Consider the following 26,418-nt stretch of genomic DNA (forward strand, 5'->3'; position numbering starts at 1 on the left):
AAGAAACGCATCGAGGGGAAAAACATGCAAATTTACTGCCAAATATTTGAGAAAAATCAAACGTGAAGCTCCTGGGAACCCATTATCCTCCAGTGCTGTCATGTTCCAGAACTGTAATGTATGTCTGATATGACCATTCCGTGTGGCCGTGCTAAGTTTTTGGCTTCTTTGTCCTTCTTTCCCACTCAGTTTGAAACCCCGTCTTAAGTTTAGAATATATCAGTTGGAGGCTAAGTAGTTAGCTCGGTAGCATGCTATATATATACAGTATAAAGTAGTGGCTGTCTCTTAGTGTCCCTGCAATGATCCCGTAGCCTGTGCATTAAGCAATGTGTTCTAAACAAAGAATAGGAATATAAAGGTGCTATTTCATGTCTACAGAGCTCTAATAATGGTAAAAATCCTATATAGAAAGTCATAAAAAGGTCCATGCTCTGACTACGAAAATATTCCATTTATTAATACTGAATCCTACTTCGCTGAAATTCACTTATTGCTGTCTGGAACCAATTAACTGCAATAAACGACAGACGACTATTTCGAAAAGAAGGAAAAGGAAAGAAAAAAGAAGGGGAGAAGTGCTGAAAGAATAAAAAATAAAATACAAAATACTCAAATCGGAATACAATTGACAAGAGTATATAGCTTGTGCAGAAATAAAGGAAAACCAAAGAGTAAATAGTGTATCAATGGATCAGAAAATAAAATGGTTACATAAATGGTAAAGAATCAATAATTCACCTCGATAAGTAGGTAGTGATTCAAGACTAATGAAAAATAAGTAAATAACCAAATGAAAATAATGTAATGCTTGATATCGTTGATTAATATTGTTATAATTGGCATACATGCTTACGCTGTGGAGATGAATAATTTGGTATTGTTAAATGTAACGTTGTTACTGTCTTATTCCTACATGTACTAACACCGTACTGTATTGCTAATACTGAAAAGGAAGTATAGAAAATGTTATCGCTTGAAAACGTTTCCACACTTAATACATGTAATGAATAAGACCATTTTCCCTCGTTTTAAATTCTAGAGATGAGTATTTTGTTATTCTGTGGAGTTTGCGAGTTCCTGTTCTAAAAAAAAAAAAAAAAACAAAGAAAAAAGTACCAATTCAGTGCGATTCCATATTCGGTCCACTAGAGGGTGACAAAGGTTTACACAATGCAACAGTGAGTTTGTTCACGTGACTCGGAGCTATGGTGTTACGGTCGCCCCCTGCAGGCCAAATAGAAAGTGTACAACATGGGCCAAACTTGCCACACACACAACACAGTGTAAGAACACACGACAAACAGCTGCTTGAACATTACAATAAAGGCTCATGTATACAGTATAGTTTTATAGTTATGGTTAATTTATATATTTTAAGGAAATGAAACAAAACCGCTTTATATATACACAAGTTAATAAACCAAGATACAGAAAACATATGTTTAAAGCATAGTATGTTTTTCATTTAAAAACAAAAAAATAAAACCTGTTTTTGTATTGCTTATATTTATTTAATAGGTAAAATGTTGAAAATCAATCACCTGATTTTTTTTTTTTTTTTTTTTTTTACAGTTTGTTGGTTAGGGTGTTTTTTTTGTAGAAATGAAGATGAAGTTAATATTTTTCAAATAAGTAAAAAACAATGCTTATTATATTAGAGGGGGAAAAATATACATTCCAACAAAGGGCATAAAAACATGGAGCATTTGTGGTTTTCTAAATGAAGCAGCTTGTAAAAAAAAGCATACAACAAAGCATGACTGAACGTGTCAGAGGTATTAAAAAAAATGAGTTTATTAATTTAACAAGCATACAAAAACAACAATCAAGTTTCCAAACTACCTGCACAGTTTCAGTGCAATTCCAAAATATACCTTTTCAGCAGGGCAGGTTACTGTAAATCAGTTATTCACCTCAGAAACATTTAAATATTCTTGTATGTTTTTTTTGATTATCATGTCACTCGCTTCTTGTCCTTGCCAGTGGAAGCTCACAAGTGATATCTTCTTGTGGTAAACTATACACACCCAACTCTCAAAAAAAAAAAAGTTTTTAAATCACAACACAAATTAAATATTAAATACATTAACAAAAAACAGAAGTACTAAAGCACATTGCAAAGCATTTGTAAACAAAAATTGTAAACATAATGTGTGTGTTGTCAGTATTTTGGTCTGTGAACAGAATAAGAGCTGTAGAAGTTTACTAAGAACAACATTACATTGTCAAGGCTGCAGTTCTAACTTTAATATAGAGGGTAACACGCACACACACACAAATAATCAAAATTCAATACAATCTTGGGTTTGCTTCTTTAACACGAGCAAAAAGCTCAGAGAAAGGCTAATCGTTTTAGAGAGAACAACATGAGGTCAGCGCCATGACTGAAGTACCACAAATGTTAAAAGTGTTTGACACTGGTCTAATTACATGGTCTACTACTACTGTTAGTCCATCAGATCACGGCCCATCAAGTGCCAAAAGGTACAGATGAACCTCAAAGCTTGAACACAGTAAAAGGTAGTGTAATTAAGTCACTCTCCCATGTGAAATGAAGTTTTACGGTTTTAACTTATCAACACTACAGTGGTTACCTTATTCGCACGCTCATGATGTGTTCAGATGTTACTTGAAACATTGCCTGTACATTTAATAAATGGTTATAACAGTGACAGTTTGACCCAGGAATAGAGTATTTTAATTTCCTAGGGTATTATGATCTCTAAATCAGTGGTCTCCACCTTTTTTGAGCCAACGGACCGACTTGAGTGAGAGGTGCATTCTAGATCTCAACATACTGTCACTTCTTTCTATGTATAAAACAAAAGAAAAGCCAACTATCAAATTAAATCACTGCACAAAACACACAAAATGAGTACTCACTCACTATTGGTGCGAGCCTGGAGTTTGTTTTCCAGAGAGATGATGATAATAGCATGGTTTGATGTGTCTGAGCGACAGGCGCGGCGTGTTTTTACAGTCAATTCTTATTGTAGTAGATCCAACCTTACACAAGTCATTCGATGGGCATGCCAACAACGTCTTCAATACCACTGTGGAAAGTTCTGCAACTACAAATTCCTCCTCGCACACAACACGCACAGGATATGGTGCATAAGCATGTCTGGAACTGATGGAACCATTGTAGCATGTTAACGTAGTTTGTCTCTTCATGTGCGCACTGACCAACTTTGACCCCAGAGGTCACAATTATTCATTAATTTAAAAAAAAAACAACAAAAAAACATTATTTGTGTACATTTACATTCAATTTCATGTAGTTATTTGCAATAATAATAATCAGTCATAATGATAATCAAATAAAAAGGTGTGTCTGAATGATTTAGTGCAGACCGGTTTTGCCCTGCCTGTGGGCTGCAACCAGCCCGAGTCCCCAAGGTTGGGGACCCCTGCTTTGGCGCACATTGACTATAAAACAAATTTGGCCGCTCACAATCAATATTTCTTTGAACTTGTTCATGATTCTTTAGAATTAATGCTACAATGATGATGCTGCTACATACAAGAACAAACACACAAACTCATCAGTCCGTGTTGCTAAATAGTTCAGGTAGAGCACCAGAGCAGCACACATCTGGTAATACATGGATACAGTGAAATACTGTCACATGAGAAGCTCTCTTGCTTTTAAGGAAGGCTGACCTGCCGTTAGGATCGATGGACATTAGCGATATTCATACAGCACAGCTGCTTCAGTCATACTGGATATGCTTATGTATAAAAATGTATCTTACTGGAGATGATCAATTTGTGTACATTTAACGCATGTATCGATTATGCCCTTTCAAGCAAATGTGCTATTTATCCATTCAAAATATTTAAAAAATGAGATGGTTCAGTCACACTGCGGCACAGTGGGAACAAATATACTGCAACCTTGTTAATGATTTGTTATATTACATCTTTTTGGCGTAAAGATTAGGCCATCGTGTCCAGCCAGGCTTAATGTAAGCACAGTGTTGCCTGCGAAACATTCAAAGAATCAGCACAAACTGATGATCAATGCATCTTTTTTGTCTTTCACTCACTCGACTATTTTGCACAGCATGTATATGTTTATGAAAGGGTGACTGTGCTTTAAACAGTGAAGGGTTAAATTGTAATTAACCGCTGAATTAAGCTGGGCTGTGTGAATAACAAGATTTCCTGACTTGAAATCTGATTTGTTAGCATGGTCTTCGAGCAACCCGTGTGAAATGCTTGTTCCCGACACCTACAGCACGTGTGGAACAGTACCTAGTTCTACTATGTAGGCAATTTAGCGGTGCAGGTTCTACAAAGGTGGCATGTGTGTCTCACAGAGGGACAAACACAACCACGGTGTCGTTTTCTGGGGATTAAACCTTTGGAGTGTGCCTGACTAATCCGCCGTGTGTCAGAGCAGGTGTTCCACCAGCTGTCAAAGGCCAAGCACCTGCTGTGACATAACCGTTCAAGGGGCGTGGCCTCCAGCATACCTTGGATTTTAGGTTACAGCCTAAACAGAACAAGCACCTTTTATAGGCTTATGCATTAAGTTACACTTTAAGGCCTCTCTTGTCTCATCTTGGTTGCTGCAAAAGCCTCTCGGGTCGTCTGCGTCCATCTTTACCTGATACACTCTTCCTCTGATGGGCTTTCCGATTCCTCATTGTCACTGTCTTCCAGCTCAGGGAGATCTCCCCACAGGAGCAGGTTGAGACCTGTAGACATGATTCATATTTAGTACAAAGTGGCGTTAGCAAGGATCAGGTTTCATGAGCCACTCTTTATAGGGGTGGGAATCACACGGTAACTCCTCATAGTATATTTCCACTACATTTGGCACACGATAATGATTGAGTAAATGTATGAAAAAGTCATAAAAGTGCAAAATATATTGATGTATATTCAAATATAGTCGTCCCTCGCCAAATCGCAGTTCAAATTTTGTGGCTTCACTCCATTACGGGTTTTCAAAAACATGAATAAATCATGCTGTTTTGTGGTTGAACGACTTAGTGTTAGAATTTTAAAAACATGCATATTCAATCGTAGTAATAATAATCCTAATAATAACACAGGCTACTGCTGCGACCGTGATCCACTCAACTCTGAACCCCCTACGTCACTTCCTGTTCCTGCATGAGTCTTATTTATGTCTTAAATAGCTTATGTTCTCTGACTATGTCTACAGTAGATGGGTAATATGAGTGCAAAGGTGACTATAGAGGTGTTATATCGTGTCTAGAGGGCACTCATGTTAAAAAAATATTTAGAAGGTCGTAAACAGGTTTTCTATACTCTAAGTACAAAAATATACCATTTGTTAATATCGTAATATTGTAATGTCAAGACGGAGCCATCTGTGACTACAAACGTGTCCAATAAGACCAGAAAGCCGCTAGAGTTGACACTTTTTTGAAAAAGAGATTCTAGAGGGTTCTGAATACTGGCTAAATATAGTGAAAAGTCGCCAACTCCGTAGCACTCATCTCTCCTGCAGCATCTTCTTATTCTTTGGCAGACCAGGTGCGTGTGAGGTGTGTTAAGAAGTACAGTTATGACGCCATCTACTGTAAAACGTTACGACAGGTTACGTTCAGACAGTCCCATTATAATGTCTTTATGTGCGAGAGCCAACGGGTAACGCCAAATCTCGTTGTCACAGTCCAAATGTATTCATGGCGGGACACCACAAATAAATGAATGTTTGGGAAACACTATAAAGGCCTCCTCTCAAGTAGATGTCTTACTTCTACTGGGCGTCTTGTACTCTCTGCAGTTAATAAAATGTGGGCCACTACTTGAAGAAACATGTTTTGTTTTACAAACAATTTTAATAAATAAAGCAACAGATTAAAACAGACTAATAATACTCTATGATGCAATAATATTCCTGAATTTGATTTAAAATGTTCTAATGAATCGGTTATATTCTATTCAGTTTCTATTTTTAAACCTCACATATACAGTAGATCCCCGATATACGCAAGGGTTATGTCCCATTGAATGGCAAAAAAACACAATGGACGCATTCATAAAAATGTTTTGATACTCTGAACCTTCTAATATGCCTCTCACAGTTCAATGCATTTAAATTCAGTTTTACATGTTAAAATACTAACAGGCATACAGTAAACAGCATTGTACAAAATGTGCCGTCAAAAAATATCACGTCTGGTCAAAGCATCTTCCTGCTGGAAAATGTTGACCGAAATAACTTGTGAGACAGCGTCCTCCGCTGGATTCATAGCGGCAGCACGCTTTTTTCCTCTGCAGATAGCGCCATCCAACCACTTTCTTGTTAAATTACCCTAAAAACTAATTATTTGGAGTTTAAAGCAAAGAAAAGAAATCCGTAAATATGCAGGGGAGTGAATGCCAAACCACAAATAGCCATGGCGTATTGACCCCATCACTGAACGATCCAAAGCTTTGTGGAATCAAATTTACCTGATGCATCCAATCTGTTTAGTGTGGAAACGGAGTCACTGTTGAACATCCAGAAATGTCCGTTGTTACAGGAAAGCAGGCAGGGTTTACAAGGGGCCACAACGTGATAACCCACAACATTACCACTGCCAGAGACAAAAAAAAAAAACAGAGGCAGAAACACGAGTCAGCATTTTACAGCGAGCACCTCTGAAAAGTGCTTAAACAACTCAATTGGCTGTCTTTTGTCAAACACATGTTTGTTTTCAACCTGAACGAAAACAACAAAAGAGGACAGTCAAAGGAAAGAAACACCATATGCTTTATCAAACAGTACTACCGTCTTAAAATGAGCAAGAAATGTAAAAAATAAATCTATGTAAAGGCTAAAAAGATCAGTTAATGATCCGCATTATTAGTGAACCTAACAAGTCAATGATATTTAATACAAAACTGTTTCATAATATCGTGAGGGCCATTTGGAACACCCACCAGTGTGATGCAGTGTAGTTCTACACCACATCAAAACATGTTACAGTTAAAGCGATAACGCTCTAAATAAAAGCTGCAGGATTTTAAGAAAAAAAAGCTTACACCTACCATTTGAGACATGCAATGTCTCTCAGCTTGCATTTGCAGCTTTCAGTTGAGTAGCAGCTGGCCACAAAGTCGACAGTTCTTGGTAGAATAAACAAAATATACATGAGCGGTTGCTAATTTTCAGCAAAACCACTATTCATCACACCCATTGTTCAGTGTATGTCACAGTTTGCGATAGTATCTCAAAGAAGCACTGTCCTGGTAACCATAGCATATGTAAACAAAAGCTAGCTAACAGTGCTAACGTGACTAGCACTTACCTATTTGGGGGTATATCAGTCGAAAAAAGCTCCACCTCTGTGTCTGCAAGAAGCACTGCCTTCATGCCTCTCGTACAGAGCAAACTGTCACAAAATATGCAGCTAACTTGGGCCACACACTTGTTTTTAAAATTAGCGTTGGACGTCGACATCGTCGTCCTGCTTTGATGTGGGACGTTAGGGTTTTACGCCTCCTTGATGTTGCAAACACAGTATTAAGGACAATCCAACACTGACGTCGCCGATTTCTGGGATTTTAAGGATGAGCATATGGCTTTAAAATGTCCTTCAAATGGATCGATGGTTACTCCTACGCCGTCAAACAAACGCAGCTAACGTTAGCTTTTCAAATACACGATCAGGATAAAACAATTCCCCATCCGGTTTCCAGAGAATTGTGATGATGGTGAGATAAATTATTAATTAACACCAAAAAACGGCGAGGAACACAATTGTAACACCATCAGGTCCGCGTCCGTGCGGCTGTAGTTAACAGCTAACTAACTAACAGCTGTCAGCTTTGTTTACAACTTCCTGGTATTTAGAACCACTTCCTGAACCCATCTTTGAAAGAACCAATGCCTAGTTATGATTGGACACACTCTAACAGTCACTCACACGATTGGTCAGACATAGCAACAAGCACGAATTTAATTGGTCATTTATTATATTTGGCCCGTCCCATTTACGAGTTTCCTGTTGTTTATTTGTGTATTTACCCATCAGTCAAACTCACCAGGGCCAATCGTAATGTAGAACGAGTTGCTCTTTTTCTATCAAAATTGGCGGGGCTGGCATTTTGGTGTAAAAAAAAAAAAAGTTGTGTCCTGTCAGGCCTCGAGAGAGATACAACTTTATAGACAATTTAAACAACGACGGTGCTTATAATGGCAAGTTGTGTTTAAACTACGGAATGACAAGATAAGTCAAATGTTTAAATTTAAATTTTAGGCGCAACATTTCCAGCCTGGCAATGTTTGTGACGACTTCCGGTTTTAGATAGCTGTCAGGAAATGAATGCTTTAGTTATAACAGCACAGCACAGCTATAGTTTTCATTTGCACAAAAACTTATACAATCTCAAGTTTCGAGGCTCGCCCTGTTTTTATGCATTGGGACCAACTTGTAGTTCACATAAATGTGACTGACGCCAATAAATGCCTGACGTGGGATAATGTTTTCATACCATTTCTAATAGCCTGGTGTGCTTTCTGGGTATGCCATATTTAAAAGTCAAAATCCCTACTATGCCATGGATAAACTCTATATTGCTGCGAATTCACTACATGACTTAGTAACAGAGCATAAACGTTATGTAACATTGGTCAATGCATCCATTTGGCATATTTTAATAAGTGCTTAAAAGCGTGCACGCCTGCATCTTGCTGTGTGTCCTGCGCGGTGGCGCCCACTACAGCAAGCCACTCCGCCGGTTCCTCCTCTCTCCTATTACTTCTTCATGGGGGGAGTGAGCAGTTCACTCTTCTCAGACAGGCGGACATTGCGAGGAACCGAGAAGCAAGAGGACGTTGTAGTAGTAGGTCAAACTGACAAGTTATCACTCATTTAAATGGAGGGATGCATCCCCCTTTGACTTGAAACTGTTAGCCGGTAGTTCGGAGGAGGCGCAAATGAACATTGTGCAGCAGCAGCAGCAGCAGCAGCAGGAGAACAAGAAGCAGAAGAAGAAGCAGCAGCAGCAGCGCCAAACTCACTATGCACCCGGAGTGAGCACACGTAGGGAGACAATACGGACCCGCCGGCTCACCGAGGAGCCACATTTTCCTCATCGGGACTCTCCTTTTTCCCCATTCCCCCTAAATCTAGCCGTAGTGTGGATATTCTTCCCCCTTTATTGACCGATAGAGAGCAAATTGACTTCACAGCGAGGACAAGTGGTTTGATCTGCAAACTCCAGCCATGACGTCTCCGGCCAAATTCCGAAAGGACAAGGAGATTGTGGCCGAATATGAAACTCAAGTTAAAGGTAAAACTTTTTTAAAGCTTAAAGGGTGAATGCAATGCAGCGGTTTTTGTGCGTTTTCTCCGTCCCATATTGTGTTTGCGTGTAGGTGAATTGCCTTCATCTATGATCGTCTTTACATACATACATACAAGTCCAGAAATGGTAGCAATCATCATTGTGTTCTGATCAAGTGTGTCAGAACAGCGTGGCTCCGAATATTGTGCACAACAAAGACAAAAGGGAAAAAAAACGCCCATGCATCATCGATGTTGTTGGCCAGCAGCTTGCTTAAGGTGTTTGGGCCAAAACCTCATGTGTGGTGAGTCCGTTGTGTCGACAAGCAGAAGGCTGCTGTTCGACATGAGCACAAGGCAGGGCGTTTTCTCTCCCCTCTTGTCTCCATGCATGTCTGTGCTGCATGCTGCTCAGCTCTGCATACCGTCTGTGCATATGTGTGCGTCAGGCTTGCACGCACATTGCGATTATATGGCGTTTTTTCCCTCTAAGAGTTATACCCGAACCTGCGATGAAAGACAAGCAAAGTTGTTTTGAGGCTGATTGGTGCGTTTGTAGACGCTTCTGTCCCCAGGTAGTGGTGACTGCACTCACCGGTCACTTCATTAGGTACACCTGCACCATCCTCTGATGACATCCAATGCAAGATTGGCATCAAAACGAATTTTACAAAGACAATTATGCGGTTTTGAGTGTTTATTATTGTGGTTGTGGTGTATAACCACACTGCATCATACTGAGAGATTTTATTTAGCAACATGAGAAAAAATAATAGTCACTGATGGTGCACACCACAAGCAAACCACAACTACAATGAACATACAGCATGTACGATACAGCTCTTGTATAGAAATCATTAGACAATACATATTTAAAGTAACATTGTGACAGTCGTGCCAGTTAAGTACAGTTAAACCAGCCAATTAACTAAACAAAAAAGATGAATGAGACAAGGTACAGGGCTGTGTGATGACAGGAAACACTAACAGCCTTGAACAGAACAGCTTCTCTGGCATAATCCACTGTATTTTGTACATCCAGAAGATACCGGTTTAGAAAGCCATGTGTGTCAGACTGCTAAAAGACATTTATTCTTACTATCAGTCATTGAGCAGAAAACTGAAAGGCAGTAAAAGAAATCCTGCTTCTCACAAGTAAGCCCATTATGATGGGCCAGCATACTGCCATCAATCATGTGACCCCTGTGTAGCGACATAGATCACATGGTGCGTGCCTGCATTGCAACTTTTTACCCTGTGGATTTTTACAAATTTCGGGTTAGAGCAGCAAGCAGCTGCCTCGAATCAAGAGGTTTTTTTGTTTTAGAATTTGTGCAATTTTTGTGCACAATGTCCTCTTAGGGCATAGCAGCAAAGAAGCATAACACGCTCCCTCTCAAGAAGCATATTTCTATGACAGTTACCTTTTTTAAGTGCTAAGGGTGTCACGAGACACTCAGCTCACGAGATTAGACGATACACAAGATTGGGTCTACAAGGACGACACGAGATTTTAACATTGCTTTTTAGAAATGTAAAGTGACAAAATATTAAAAGAAATACTTGACAATATTTTGCAATCTCCTAGTTTAATTTCTACCATGTTACACTTTTCTGCACTCCGTGTGTGTGCGCTAGCGGCCCCGTCTCCACCCACCAAGACAAAGAGACTGTATGACTGACAAAAGGGCGCACTCTGTTCATGCCATTGTTCTAAGGGACAAATGCACCGAGGTGCTGAAACCAATGCACTGAGTGAACTCTCTTCCTGCCTGTTCGGAGGAGAGACTACTTTTTTTGATATTTTTTGTATCTGTTTTTTTCGTGCAAATTATGGTCCAATGTCCCTTTTTTCTTCTCCCTGAGTTAGTTATCATGCTCTATCTTGAACGTAGAAGCTGATTTCTGTGCCAGTGATATTAAAAGTCTAGCTACCTATCGAGAATGCCATGTGAGCTAATGCCAGCCAGCATAACTTTTATCTTCTCTGTTAACCAACCAATGTTAGGGTGGCATAGAATACTTATTTTAATAAGAACCTTTGACAATGTTAATGCAAGGAAAAAAACGAACCGCACACCGAACTGAACTAACCAATACTGCTTGGTGGAAATGCTAGGATATGTCAGGAAAAACCAGGAGAGGCATGTTAAGGAGAGGAGCGGCTATTGGCTACTGCTGCAATTGCAGATCAATAGATAAGATGGGTCACCACCTTCCCTGTCACACAGGCTTCTCATGTTCCCTTCCTTACTTCTTCCCACCAGGTAGAATATGCCAAACAGACCCAATAATTCATCCCAGGCCCTAGTCACCTGCTTTATCCATTAACTCTTTGGACAGTCCAGTCCCGACAGAGCACGCTTCATGCTCAGCCACCTGTGTCATGGCTCTCTGTCAGGACTACACTGTGAGAACTGTCTCCTGCGGACTTGATGTTTGTCCATCGACCCGCCTTGTCAGTTACTTCAGAACTCCCAGGTGAACAGCTGTGCTTGGTTTTCCCACATCTCCCTTAGATGGAATGACTAGATGAGAGGATAAATGTGTGCATGACTGCTTGACGTGTTTTTGGGTGCCAACATTCCCCATGAGCTTTCCTTCCAAAGACAAGCACGGATACACACACCCTGTCATTAGCTTGCAATCTGCAAATACAGGGTATCCAACCGTCTGCTTCTTTTTACATGCGATAACACACGATTGTGGTGCTACCCGAATCTAGAATTGGTCAAATTACGTCTGTGCTTAAATCTGGCAGCAGGAATAATCTTTTTGCATGCTGAGATTTTGCTCTGTAACGTGGAAGGAAAATAAATGTAAATCCCCCCACATGGCTCAAATTGATAAGGCAGTGCAGCGTGATGGGGGAACTTCACGCACACACCGAGGTAGGCTGTGGATAACTCACTTTTACCAAAATACCATGTAGGTTGGTCATCAAGGTTAATAACGGGGATGGACGTTTATTTTTCATATTCATTTTATTGAACAATCAAAAAATCTATGATTATCCCCATCCCTAGTTAATACATAAAACCAGATGCCTTTCTATTGTCTACAGTTGTGCTTACATACACTCATCTTGGGCATGAATGTCATAATAATTTGGGGCATTTAATGATATTTTTTAGCCGTTCTATTTATCAATCAATTTTTTAATCGGCATTCTATGACGATTATACGCCAGTCATTTTCAAATTGGATGCACAAGTTTGAATTTATTTAGGATTTTCTGAATTCAACACATGGTCAGAATTATACGTTCAAATATTGACATACATTCGCCTAAATGTTTGAATAAGTGGTGCTGAAGGTCGTGGAGAGTCGTTTAACTCAAGAAAAGTTGTGCAAAAGGAGTCAACATTTTCTTAACCAAATGATTAAGATTAAGAAGAAAGAGGGCAAGACGTTGGCGCCCAAAGATGGCGCCCTCCGTGGCAGACGTCTCTGTGACACTCTCCCGTTTTTTTTTTTTTTTTTTTTTGCTATTTTATTGTTAATTTTGGACATTCAACACACTCACGCAGTACATTACAACAGAGAGACACTTTTGAACATCGGCAGGGTTCACCATGAACTTTCATTTAGCCTCTCAGACTTTGCCTTTCTTCTGCGCCGGGAGAACACAGCAGCCTGCGGGCCTGGTGAGCTGAATACCCGGCGAGCAAAGCATCCGAGGCGTAAACGAGGCAAGCGGGCCGGCCTGCATGCTAGGCTAAAAGCTAGAGCAACTAGGCCACCGCTACCAAGCCTGCTGCTAGCCAACGTCCGCTCCCTCGAAAACAAGATGGACGAACTAAGAGCAAGGATTACAGCTCATCGTGAGATCAGGGAATGCTGTGTCCTCACCTTCACAGAAACCTGGCTGACGGAGGATATACCGGACTCGGCGATCCAGTTGGAAACATTTGCTGCTTACCGGGGAGATCGGACTTTAGCGTCTGGTAAACACAGAGAGGTGGCGGAGTCTGTGTTTACGTAAACAAACAGTGATGCATAGACGTACAGACGATGGAAAAGCACTGCTCGCAGGACATTGAGCTGCTGATGGTGAAATGCAGACCTTTTTATTTGCCTCGTGAGTTTAGCGCTGTGTATTTAACTGCTGTTTACATCCCACCACGAGCTAACACCGCTAACGCACTAGCCCTCCTGCATGACATCATTGATAAACACGAGACCAAACACCCAGACGCTGTATTCATTATATCTGGCGATTTCAACCACTGTAACATCAGGACTGTCCTGCATGTGAGCTTTCCCACAAGGGAAAATAACATCCTGGACCAAGTCTACTGCAACATGAAAGGTGCTTTGAAGGCTGTTCCAAGACCCCACTTTGGAAAGGCCGACCACATCTCTATATTCCTTTATCCAACATACAGACAACTTCTTAAACAAGCTCCCGCTGTACGTACAGCAGTTAAAGTGTGGAATGAAGAAACTGATCAAGTACTTCAGGACTGCTTTGGCTGCACAAACTGGGATGTGTTTAAAACTGCAGCGGGGAGGGAAGATTGTACTGTTGATTTGGATGAATATGCTTCTGCTGTTACTGGCTACATTAGCACATGTATAGAGACTGTTACCACCACCAAGTATTACAGAAAATACCCTAACCAAAAACAGTGGATGAACTGTGATGTAAGGGCTAAGCTACGTGCTCGTTCGACTGCATTTGTCATGGGCACCGCTGATGACTACAAAAAGGCCAGATATGACCTGAGGAGGTCCATACGAGAGGCCAAAAGACAGTACAGACAGAAGCTGGAGGGCTACTATTCCACCTCAGACCCCCGGCGCATATGGGCGGGGCTCCAGCACATCACAGACTATCGACAGCAGAGTAGCGTAGCCACGTCCAGCCAAACCACACTTCCAGATGAGCTGAATGAGTTCTATGCCCGCTTTGACACCCAAACTCCTGATGAGCAGAGAGGGTGGCTGGACTTGGGGAGCACACAGGACTCACCTCTCATGGTGACATCAGCTGATGTGCGCAGGGTTCTGAACAAAACAAACCCACGAAAAGCAGCAGGCCCAGACAACATCTCAGGACGTGCACTTCGGGTTTGCTCATCAGAGCTAGCTGATGTGCTTGCTGACATATTTAACCTGTCGCTTGCACAAGCATCTGTACCGACTAGCTTTAAGTCCACCACCATAGTGCCCGTACCCAAGAAGAGCAACGTGACCTGCTTGAATGACTATCGCCCTATAGCACTCACTCCTATTGTTATGAAGTGCTTTGAAAGAATAGTCATGACCCACATCAAAAAGAGCATCCCGGCAACTGTGGACCCTCTACAATTTGCATATCGCCAGAACCGGTCCACGGATGATGCAGTCAACACTGCCATCCACACAGCCTTGGCCTGTCACCCTCCCTCTGTAACTGGGTGTTTAACTTTCTAACAGGCAGGCCCCAGTCAGTCAGAGTCCACAATCGCACATCCAGCTCAAGAATTGTGAGCACTGGGACCCCACAGGGGTGTGTGCTGAGTCCACTCCTCTACACGCTCTTCACCTACGATTGCGTGGCCTCCCAGAACAACACCAGCATCATTAAATTTGCGGATGACACTACAGTCATCGGACTGATCACTGGTGGTGTTGAAACATCATACAGAAGAGAGGTGGCGGACCTCATAGCTTGGTGTCATGACAACAATCTCCTTCTCAATACAGATAAGACTAAAGAGATGATCATTGACCCAAGAACAAGGGAAAAGGAGCCGCATAGACCCCTGTTTATTGATGAGACTGAGGTGGAGAGGGTGAAAACCTTCAAGTTCCTTGGCACACACATCAGCGAGGACCTCACCTGGTCTCACAACACCCAATAAATTCTGAAGAAGTCCCAAAGGAGACTGTACTTCCTGAGAAGACTGAGGAAATTTGGCATGTCCACCACAATCCTGAGTTGCTTCTACAGATGAACTATCGAAAGTGTCCTTACCGCCTCCATCACTGTTTGGTACGGTAACTGTACAAGATGTGATAGGAAGGCACTCCAGCGGGTGATCAAGACCTCACAGAACATTGTTGGGGCAGCCCTCCCCTCACTGCAAGACATTTATAAATCTAGAGTCCTACGAAGAACACACAACCTCATCAAGGACAGCACACATCCACAACACTCATTATTCACACTCCTACCGTCAGGCAGACGCTACAGGAGTTTGAAGTCCAGGACCACAAGGCTGGCAAACAGCTTTTACCCACAGGCCATCAGGCTTCTCAACGAAGCACTCACACACGCCGCACGCAACACACGCACACACTCATAGCACTTTATTTATTTATTTGTATTATTTATTTGTATTAATGTCTCTTCTGTTGTTGTTGCTTAATTTATTGGTATATATGTTTGTTTCTTATGTTCTTATTCTTTCTTGTGTTTTCTTTCTCTTCTTGGGAGAATGAACAGAATAAGATTTTCATTGCATAGTATAACTGCTGTTTTACCATGCACAATAAAACTCTCTTGAATCTTGAATCTATGTCAGTTTGTGGATATATGCAACTTCTCAGTTTAAACTGCAGTAGCTCGGATACATATTGACTTTATATCTACATACGAATGAGGCCTGAGTTGCCTTTGAAAAAAAAAAATTGGAGTTGCACTTTTAACACTGACATGAAAAAATCAGATCTACATCACATATGAGCAAAAAAATCTGAAGTGACCTGCAGTGTGAACGTAGCCTATGACATTCATGCCCATCATGTGTATGTCAACGTCTGGCCATGAATGTAATCAACGAGAACATCTGACTGCAGATTCCTTCTCCCAGTGATTAAAAATTGTTAGGACGCGCCTCTTAATCAATTAGGGGTCAAACAATCTTTTTTTGTTGACTTTGATTCTCATTTCTTCTGATTACCGAGCAAATTTAAACAATTGGATGGGAATGACTGTGCCAAAGTACATAAAGCAAGGTCCATAAAGGCATGCTTGGATTCATTTGATGTGGAAGAACTTGACCACAACCCCGTCAAATGCTGTTATTGTCCAAGTGTCCAAATACTTTTGTCCTGTTAGTGTATGAAATGCTGCTAATATCCGGGCCAATACAAAGAATGTTCCCACTCCTCATCAGAAATGTGAGTGTGTGTGTGTGTGCGTGCATGTGTGTAGGAGGCAACTGAGATACACTTTAAATTGAAAGAACATTAGGTAAAAACTAAGAGAAAGAGGAGAGTGAGCTTTTAGGAGACTGGTATGGGCAAGAATGTTCCAACACAGATGCAAATGGTTATATATGGAGTTAAGGAATGAGCTTATCATCGCACGTTCGGTGCGTGTGGAGCACTTACAGTACTTGGAATTGAATCCAGAGGTTCACTTTTCTTTAAGGAACACTCTGAATTTCTCAGGGTTTGGCAGAGTTGCAGGGCTGCATTTATTCAGGCAAAGTAGTGCTCCTGGTTTTCCAATCAGCCATCTTGCCATAGTGTTAAAAAAAAAAAAAAAAAAAGCAACAGGAAGCGTTTAAGTGCATGTGAAAGCCCTTAAGAATATTTGACACACTTTTTAAAGTATTCAAGGTTACTTTGGCTCAGCATCTGTTGCTGTTTCACTTACCCAAGACTGTCTCTGAGTCCAACTATCACCATTAATGAAATGTAGAAATTTTGGTGTTTTTGTGGTCTGTCCGTGAAATTTATAGCAATACGTATTAGAGGCCGACCGATATTGGGGGCTGAAAAACACCAATATCCGATATACACTATACTGAGCGATAACCGATATATCGGCCGATATATGAAATACGAGCATTGATACACAGGATATATACTGTACTTGAACATAATTCTTATAATACCCAAAATACGATTCAACACAAAGAAGCAGAAGACTACAAAATTAAAACTTTAATTAGTAAGACTGTCAACACACGGACATGCCTCTTTGTGATTTACTTTTAGGTGTTTCCACAAATTTGTAGTGTGTTTTTTTTTGCTTTGCTGGTGCTGGAGGCCTGGCTAACTTGCACACTGCAGATGTTGCATCTAACGCCTGTTGAGTCTTTTGTCAAGTGGCTCCACACCTTAGTCGTCCCCTCTGCCTGTGAAATGAAAATACAGCATATAAATTTAGTGCATTTTGGTAATTAGCCTACAATTTCATACTATAGTTGACCATTTTAAAATAAAAACAAGTGGCTGCATTCCGATGAAAGTGATAATACATCGGCTAATGTGAGTTGTTAAAACGAATACATTATGTGTTTATAAAAGGCTTAGTCACAAAGACATCTTACCAATATCAGTTAGTCATATTTACTAGCAATTGAAAAGTTCCATCCGCAGCCACTGAGTATTTGCAAACAGCTCAAAAACAAATGCTGAAGCAAACATTAAAAAGTGGGGGGAAAAAGTTGACTACAAACAAAATAAGAAATAATCAAAACGTGCATCACGTTAATAGACTTAATACAAGGGATTAAACTACATTTTATGTAACAATATAGCTGCTTTCAAAACACGCAGTAAATACATTACTTGGAACATTTTCAAAATGATTTAATGAAGGCATTAACTCGTGAATGTATGAGCCCCTGTAAATCCTGTATGAAGTGAAGTGGGATGCTCTATATCTAATAGTCTAATAGTCATGTAATAGATAATGGTGTACACGTGAATTAAAACCCTGTAATACGCTCTCTAAAACGTATGTGGGGGGGAAGAATGTTCTCCCTGACGGGCCCTGACAGCGTGGCACTAAAGTGTGGTGTTATATTGTTTTACAAAGTCACAGCTTACCATGGTGTAAAAAAAAATAAAATAAAAAGTAGTTTCTTTCCGTGTTTCTCCAGTCTTCTCCTGCAGCTGCTCGCTGCTTTGTCGGTGTGTGAGGGGGGCAGGGCCAGGTACTCGGGCAGGGAGCAGCACAGAGAGACACACGGGAAAGAAGCAACAGAATCTCCGCACAGCAAAGAAAAAAATAGTTATTATTTCGGCCCAATTAATCGACCCACCGATAAATCGGTCGGGCTCTAATACGTATTGCTGTCCAGTCTGTTGGTGTGCTTGGCCAATTCATATTGATTGATTTTACTCTCAGCAACACACGGATGGCCCAAAAAGGCATTTGGGAGCAGCGTCTGTTATAATTTCATAACAGCAGATATGATGTTGATCTTTCACCCTGAAAGGGGACGTGTATGTACCTCAGGCCATCAACCGAAATGGTGTCTGCCTGCCTACATGTGCGTTACTCAGCCTCATGTTTGTCATGTCAGCCAGTGAAACATATGATTTAGGATAAATGGCTGCATTCACTGGCTCACAATAGGAAAGGTGTTGACGCAGCAGTGTGTTTGCAAAGAGGCTTGTGTGCATGAGACTATATGCCCGGACTTGTTATTACTGTTGTACTTCACTGATATTTCGTTGATGGAGAGGCAAAATAGACTACAGTAGGTTGACAGCTTTCAAAACAGCCTAATCGCTTGCAATAATGCAATAATGCATTGACCCCTCTGTTGTGGTTAATGTGGGAAGCTGATTAATTAGCTGCACTTTTAAAGCTTTCTGTTTGTGTCTATAGGTGATGTGTTTAACATCTGTCTGACAGAAACAAGCCCAGCTGGTGCAGTTAACCAAACTGCAAGTCAATACTGCACCTTGAAGCAACTTAGCTCACAACTAATTTTATCCTCCTCAGTCAGCCATTGTGGGTGTAACTTATCTTGTTGAACAGTTTTATATTATATTATATATATTTTATATATATTTTTGATCTTGGGGAAGGAGTGAGAAAACAAATCCCTCAAACTAAAAAAACAAAACAAAAAAGAAAAAAAAAATGATTAGCTTCATGTTGATCTATTTCTTAGTCATGTTTCTGATTCAGACAGACGGGCAGGACTCCGCCACTCTGGGTTGGGGAAAATCCCATTTAGTTACTCAAAATAATGAAAAGTTAAAATAGATTGCCCTTTTCCCAGATCAAAATATACACAAAATCAATGTAGTTTTTGCAACAAAAAAAAAATCCTGATAGCAAACAAGGAAAAATCAAACCAATATGAATGAAAACAATACAACATCATGCTAACAATTAGACATAGAAATATCCTAACTGACATAGACATAACCTTTAACAGGGGCGGATGTAGCTTTTTTGAAATGGGGGGGGTGTGGCCGAGGAGCTGCAAAAGGAGCGGGGGTCTGGGGGCCCCCCCCTTAAAATTTTTTTAAATTAGACCTCATTTCCTGCAATCTGGTGATATCTGAGACCAATTTCATGTCCTTAATTTCAAGAGTTTGTTGTTATTCTTATCCTTGGAATATATCGTTTAAGCCAAAACATTGTATTTATAAAATTACCGGTACTATGAGAAACCCGTTTTAGCATTTTATTGTGGCAAAAAAAATCGTGGGTGCCTCAAAACGAGGGGGTGTACACCCCCACACCCCCTCTAAATCCGCGCCTGTATAACTGAATAACACAATTAATACAAGAACTCTAATTATAACTCTATAAAATTAGCAAAACAAACAAAAAAAAAATTGAAGTTGGCCGAGGTAAGACGGTAATGGATGGTTTTCCCATCAACAAGCAAATGCTAGACTTTTGGGGAAACCTTCACCTCTATCAGTTTACACTGACATAAAACACAGTATGTATGTGAACATTTAAGTGTCTGTGCTCATATAGCCGTTGCGTGAAAGTGTGTCGATGCGTGTAAAAGTGTGTGTGTGTGTGTGTGTGTGTGTGTGTGTGAGTCAAGCTGAATTAAGGATCTGCTGACAGAGCTTAAAATATAATCAGTCGGGGAAGGATGTTAGTGTGAAACTGAGGGTATGGAGTCAGGCTTGAATACACACTGATTGTGCTGGGACGCTTCCTGTCAGTACGTACACCCACACATGTGCACGCACATCTCTCTGTGCTGATCAGCATAAAATAACGTCTCAACTTCCTTTGATAAGTAACAACAAAATCAAGTATCAAACCTCTGATTCAGACGCAGTTGCAACATGCTGAGTCAGCAACGTGCTAAGGGCGTGTGGATAAAAAGAATCATTGGTTTTCTCCTTCGCTCTACCTATCTCCTACTTCCTCATTCTTTACTTCTAGATTGGGATGTTGTACCATGTAGATGTACTGTGCCCGCATGTGCTACATTGGCCGCCCGCATACAGTACATACACACACACACACACACACACACACACACACACACTCTGTCCTCCTGCATGCTGTCAAAAGATGAGATAAAATGAGGAATGTTTGCTATTAAGGCGAGTCAGTCCGCCACGCTATGTCGATGAAGCGGTACAAGTGAACGACAACATCTGGCATATCAGATGCTGTACACGGTTGCCTGATTAATGTCGGCGAGAGATGAAGCGATGAATCGGGAGGACTGGAGAGTGGTGGTGGGGGGGTGGAGAAGAGAAATAAACACGCCCAGGAAGAAAAATGCACACTGCTGAGCCAAGCGGGTAAGGTCAGAGTTCAGCCGTGAGATGACTGCCGTTCATTAGTGCCAGATGTTCACATCCTCTGATTGGGCAACAGATGTTCTTCCTGCTCTGGTTGGCTCCCGCAGTTTCAGGTGTTCCTGCTTTAACTTCAAAAGTATGCAAGTCTAATTATGCGTGTGTGCGTGTGTGTGCGGGTGTGTGTGTGTGTGTGTGTGCACAATGCCTCATTTACTAACTTTGTGGAACAGTTTGATGCTGATTTCATATTTATTCTTGCAAATTACACATAATAAAACACTCTGCTTCTCTTTTGCTGTTCTGTCTGCTGGAACATTCTACTGAGACAGTTGGTTTGTTACAAAAGAGATCTGTTTATTTTCAGTTCCATATCTCTAATCTAGTACTCTCTGCTACTATCGCTCGATTAAAAAAATATATATGCCCAAATGCCACCTCGGAATTCATTCCCTATCCAAATTGTTTTTAAAGCGACTGTCTCTTTAAGTTTCCCCTCCCAGAGATCTCCAATTCTTTTGATTGGCCAACTTCCAGGAGCCTGCTGGAAAGGTAGCCTCCCCTTGCATTGTGGGGGTGCTGGAGCAGTTGACCTTATAAGGTCGTCCTTATCAGGATGACCTTCCTAATACTTTGAGACACATTTATATGCTAATGCTGCATTGCAGAAAACTGGAGTTTGGAAATGTCGCACTGCCTTGGAGTTCCTGTTGGAAAAGTCGGAGCAAATCAGTCTATTTCAACTTTGAGATTCACTAGTCTGACATCACTCATTATTTATATTAGAGACTCACTCACAGGCTATAAACAAAAAGCATAAATATTTCAACATTTAATACAACTTCTTCCTTAGAAATTGGTCTGGAGCAATATTTCTATATATATTTTTGTACGAATAATAGGCCATATTTAACCATGAAACAGCATGATTTATTTATTAGTAAATCTTTGAAAAACCGTGAGAGTGAAGCCACGTAGTTTGAATCGCAAAGTGGCAAGGGATAACTGTAAAAGTATCTCACTTTTGGATTTTCTTCAAGGCTGCAAGTAGAAGTTTTAATATGAATATCTGGTTAGAGATGGGCATTAGAATTAATGATCAATTATTCAATTCATTGATTTTTTTTAGATATTTTTATTGGAATGGGAAGGCAGAATTTCCCTCTGAATGTTCTGAACTTCAATGCCAGAGGTCTGCGTGGATGTAGCTCATCTTCCCCAAGATAACATCATGTTGGTCTTTTGTAGACTGCAAACGAGTGAAGACTGAATCAACCTCATCAACTATCAATTGCACACTATCAGAATTCTTAATGATCAGTCGATTACGATGCTTTATTGTGGTCATTCCTGTCAGTGGATGTCCATCATTTCCACTCTAAGTTGGTAGGAGACATAAAATAATGCAGTTACTTCCGAAAAACAATAATATTTGACATCATTACCTCCCTTGCCTCAATGAAGTGATGGAATAAGCCGACACAGCGTGTGATTCAGGTACTCCAGTGGACTAATAATATTTTTTCCAACATATAAAACTGGACCGTGTGTGTAGTGGAATCCCATTTGGCAAAATAATCCCGAAGTGTGAATAACCCAAGGCCACATGGTAGAAAGACTTGACCCTTTTACCCAGCATGCATTGCCACAGCACAACAACCGGTTGCAGTACGTAAGAATGCGAAAAGCTTTCGAGCCCTTCCTCCCTCTCCCTCAGTTTCAATCTTTTTCTTTCTCTCGGCCCACATCCAGTGAACAATCAGACCTTTGTGACGAGAACCACTGGGTCTCTACTCATACTCCTTGTTTTTTTTCACTCTTCCCTAAACCCCCCCCCCCCCCCCCCCCCCCCAAATCCCTGTTCTGTCACTCCATCTTCTTCCTTTACACTAATTGTGTTTGACAGTAGCGATGACGTGTGACACGCGCAGCCTCCTGTTGCGCTTTAAAACTGGCCGCCGCGTCTTTGTGGTCTCAACATGTGTGAACCATATTGCATACGGATGTGCTGGAGCCTGCGTCGGCACACGAAGCGGATGTTTGCACACGTTGATGGGAGCATCTTTAAAAGCAGATGGACCTATATAAAGACAATGCCTGCTCATACCCTCTGTGAAACAATCAGTACCAGAGCAGACGGCTGTAAATAAAAAGGAAAGAGGCAGAGCGAAGGGAACAAGAGAAAACCAGAGTGTAGAAAGGTTGGACAATGTTCCCGCAGGACGCCAGAGGAAACAGGTTGTGTTTGAACAGCCCTCATACGTGGCCCGACAACGGAAGAGGGCGGGGGTGGACCAAGGAGTGAGGCAGAACCAAGAGAAGAAAATGAGAAGAAGGGAGAACAGTCATCTTCATCTTTGAGCCTCACAACAAAGAACAATTCCCAAACTGTATTTGCTCATCTAATAGTGTGTGTATGTGCGTTTGGTATGCACTTGCTTTAGCCGTCTAGCTCCCCATCGCCTGTTTTCCTCCTGGCCGCGCCTTCCCCCTCCATCAGCAGCATGTCTCTGCACGTAGGCACACTTGGTTGCTAGGGTTACTGAATTGCCCCCATTTTTCTGGGTTTGCAAGGAGCATGGAGGAAAATTAGAAAGAATAATGTAGATTTTTCTTCCCTGTAGCATCTGGCTAATCAAGTTACCAACACACTCGCATAGACACGCACATAACTCCAGTTTGAACCCCTGATACCTTTTGTTTTTTTCCCCCCCTTTTAGCTTTGCTTTAATTTCTTCATGGTGTCACTGCTATTTATTCATCTTCCTCGGGCTGTGTGTGTAAATGTTCATGAATAGATAAGTGGCATGTGCTGGTATTAAAGAGAGAATGTTGGCATTGTGAAGTTTATACGCATTAAAAGTGATCTAATCACCGCACGCTGGTGCCCACCATTCACTTCACCTCTTCTAATGCTGTTTTAATGAAGCCATTCATCAACTCGTCTCAGTTGAATCTGCATTCCACACACGGCCTCGTGCTTTCTCTCCTCTTTTCTTCTGCGTAAATGTGTGTGAGGACGCAGTGTTCTTCCCCCCCTCTGGTTGCCATGCGGATGCACCTCTTCTCCTGTTCCCAGCATCCTCACTGCTGTAGAGGGAGAATGATTCTTCCAGTCTTCTCCCACAGTGTTGCCAGGCGTGCGGGCTCTTTTAAAGGGCTTTACTGCTAACCCGCTTTCAATCTGAGAATCATGTAGTTGTTTTATTTCTCATAAGCATCACACACAATCACGCACACCTTCCATACATTAACAAAGCCAGGTTTTTTTCAAGAGGTACTGCTCAGTACGCCATGGTATAGTTTGGAATGGAAACTGATCAAACTTGGGTTAATCAGAGGTACTGTAATTATATTCAACGCTACCCTTTTTCTTGGGGTACTATGTTTAAATGACTATTTTGTTGAGACAAATTAAAATAAATATGGCACTTATGGGGGGGGTGAGACGTGTGTCAAAAAGACATTTTTATGGGTGTATAAATCACTTGTTTTTTGGGGGGGGGTTGCCATTTGCTGGGGGAATCGGAATACAGTAACTCCAGTGAAAAGCATATTCTGCTTTTCAGTCAAGATGATTGCAGATTTTGAATAATAAACCAGTCCCAACCAGCTCCAAAACATAACCAGTCTTTTGAGACTTCAAAAGAAGAATGAAACCATGCGGATAGAGACAAAAATCAAAGCTGTTGATGTTTATTTCCCAAAGTCAGCATGCAGTGCTGTAGTAACAGCGCAATACACAAAGAAACCACCCTTTCCTCTACAATCCAGCCATGATGTACTTTTACTTGACACTCAAACCAGATTCAACCACACACCCGTCTCTGACACAGCATGTTGGATGCGTGGGTGATGTTTGGGGTGTGTGTGCACACCGCAAAGATGTTGAACTCAGCTTGAGGTTGTACATTCAGAGGTCACTGCTAAATGTCGCTGCATGAATGAGCTGGACATCCCATTTATTTTGGCTTGTGTATTAGCAACAGAATATGTTGGCATGACTCAGAGTACAAAACACTGGATGGTTAAATATTTTAAACCTGAATGATGATGGCTGATGTAAACTGGTTCATGGCAGCAGTCTGCCTTCGACAGCAAGTAGAGAACGACCTAGGTGTTTGTACAATAATATAGTACATACAGTATTTAATAAGGGAATTATTGCACCTCCTGTAGTAGCAGTTTTTGTGGTGACAAAAACAAGTCAACTCGTGACAACTGTTTCTTATGAATGTGGTCAAACACACCTTCAAGAAAGCACTTCAAGTGCGCGCTCGTCTTTGGCCTCATATTTGGTTATGGGTGTGGTGAACGTGTTTGACTTATGCAAGTATTTGTGTCGGAGTGGTTCGTTAGTGCAGGTGCCAGGAGAGCCGTTAAAGAAGTTGCGGCACATACCTGAGGCCTGATTATTTATGTTGCTGATTTTGCAGGCGCCTGTCTCGCTGTCTCTTGTTCTATTGCATGCGTGCCCACGGGGCAATGGTGTGTGTGTGTGTGAAGACTTAGAATCGCTGTTCATCAGTCAAGCATGCTTAAGTGTGTCCCAGGGTAGTAAAATATCTGCTGTCAAAGTATTACTCTGAAGCTTCTTTGTATGAATGATGAGTGACATGTCACCCACCAAACTACTGACACCTATGGCAACGTGGTCTTTGGATACTGAAGACAAAGACTAGCACACACACACGCGCACACACTAATATTGCAGTTTGCTCAAGGCTGAAATAACATGTCACGTATGACGAATGAAACTTTCCCTTGACCTCGCTCATTATATTACAACTTACCCATCATTGATCTCAGTGTGGTGCACGGTCTTGTTTCATATTGCTGCCTGTGGGTGACAATCCTTTTTTCATTTATTATGCCTGAAGCTTTATTATCTAATAGAGGATATACAAATCTTTTGTTGCCCAGATGTACCTAATGTTGCGGGCAGTGTATATTTCTGATTCAAAATTTGTGTTTCGAATCAGCTCCTCCACATCTCAAATTATTTTTGTCTTTCATCATCGTAAAATGACCACAATTCGTATTTTTCTGCTTTGTACTGCAACATGCGTTAGTCAGACACTCTCATTTACTTGTGCTGAGGTTTGCCTCGGCAACCACAATTTCTAAGGGATGCCGTAGACAAATCATTAAATCCTCACAAAATTTGAATAATCATGGGTACTTTAGGCCTGTTTTGTCTATTTTAAGAGCACGACTCGTTCAGCAAAAGCCACATTGATATGAATGAAATGTTCCTGTCGCCACGCACGATGTCATTTTCATACCATGGATTTTTGTCACATGAACCATGTCAAGTCTGTCATAGCTTGTGCGCGCAAAGGTGATGCATTTGAAGATTATTAGCTACAAAAAACAATTTCAGGTGAAAGTATTCCAAAAGCGAAAAAAATAGTAACAGGTGTTGGGGGGCTGATTACACAGGATGAACTGTCATCATGTGTTGCCAAAATGTCACAGTAAAAGCATCTCAATTGAGCAAGGCATTTTTTTACTAAGCCTGACTGCAATGAATTGCAGTCTTTTACTTTTTCCATCATCTGTTAAAGCAGTGATCCCCAATAAAAAAAAAAAATAAAAAAAAATAATTTACATAATGTTTTATTTTGAAGTTGTCGTCAATTGACGACACATTTTAATGGGCTATTGTTCATTCTCCCGATAAGAAACAAAGTCAACATAA

The 26,418-nt window shown here is 41.0% G+C and overlaps 2 protein-coding genes across 5 annotated transcripts in view; one reads left to right on the forward strand and one right to left on the reverse strand.

Annotated features, from left to right (window-relative positions):
* srgap2 (SLIT-ROBO Rho GTPase activating protein 2) overlaps positions 1-26,418 on the forward strand; it is a 115,917-nt gene that overhangs the window by 33,494 nt on the left and 56,005 nt on the right. For 2 of the 4 annotated variants that reach the window (XM_054784836.1, XM_054784840.1), the window contains exon 1: positions 8,728-9,264. The exons of 1 other annotated variant lie outside the window; for it this stretch is intronic. In XM_054784836.1, coding sequence (XP_054640811.1) covers positions 9,198-9,264 — 67 coding nt within the window. In that variant the 5' untranslated portion in view covers positions 8,728-9,197. Of the gene's footprint in view, positions 1-8,727; positions 9,265-26,418 lie in introns of those variants that run through there. One more of the 4 variants, XM_054784835.1, reaches the window with a different exon arrangement.
* fam72a (family with sequence similarity 72 member A) lies at positions 1,775-7,831 on the reverse strand. The gene is made up of 4 exons (XM_054784847.1): positions 7,278-7,831; positions 7,018-7,095; positions 6,439-6,563; positions 1,775-4,706 (listed from the first exon to the last, which is right to left on the reverse strand). Exons 1-4 carry the CDS (start codon positions 7,427-7,429, stop codon positions 4,612-4,614), a joined length of 450 nt encoding a protein of 149 aa, XP_054640822.1. The 5' UTR covers positions 7,430-7,831; the 3' UTR covers positions 1,775-4,611.

The sequence above is a fragment of the Dunckerocampus dactyliophorus genome, chromosome 8, assembly GCF_027744805.1.
Source record: "Dunckerocampus dactyliophorus isolate RoL2022-P2 chromosome 8, RoL_Ddac_1.1, whole genome shotgun sequence".
In the NCBI taxonomy this organism is placed as follows: Eukaryota; Metazoa; Chordata; class Actinopteri; order Syngnathiformes; family Syngnathidae; genus Dunckerocampus; species Dunckerocampus dactyliophorus.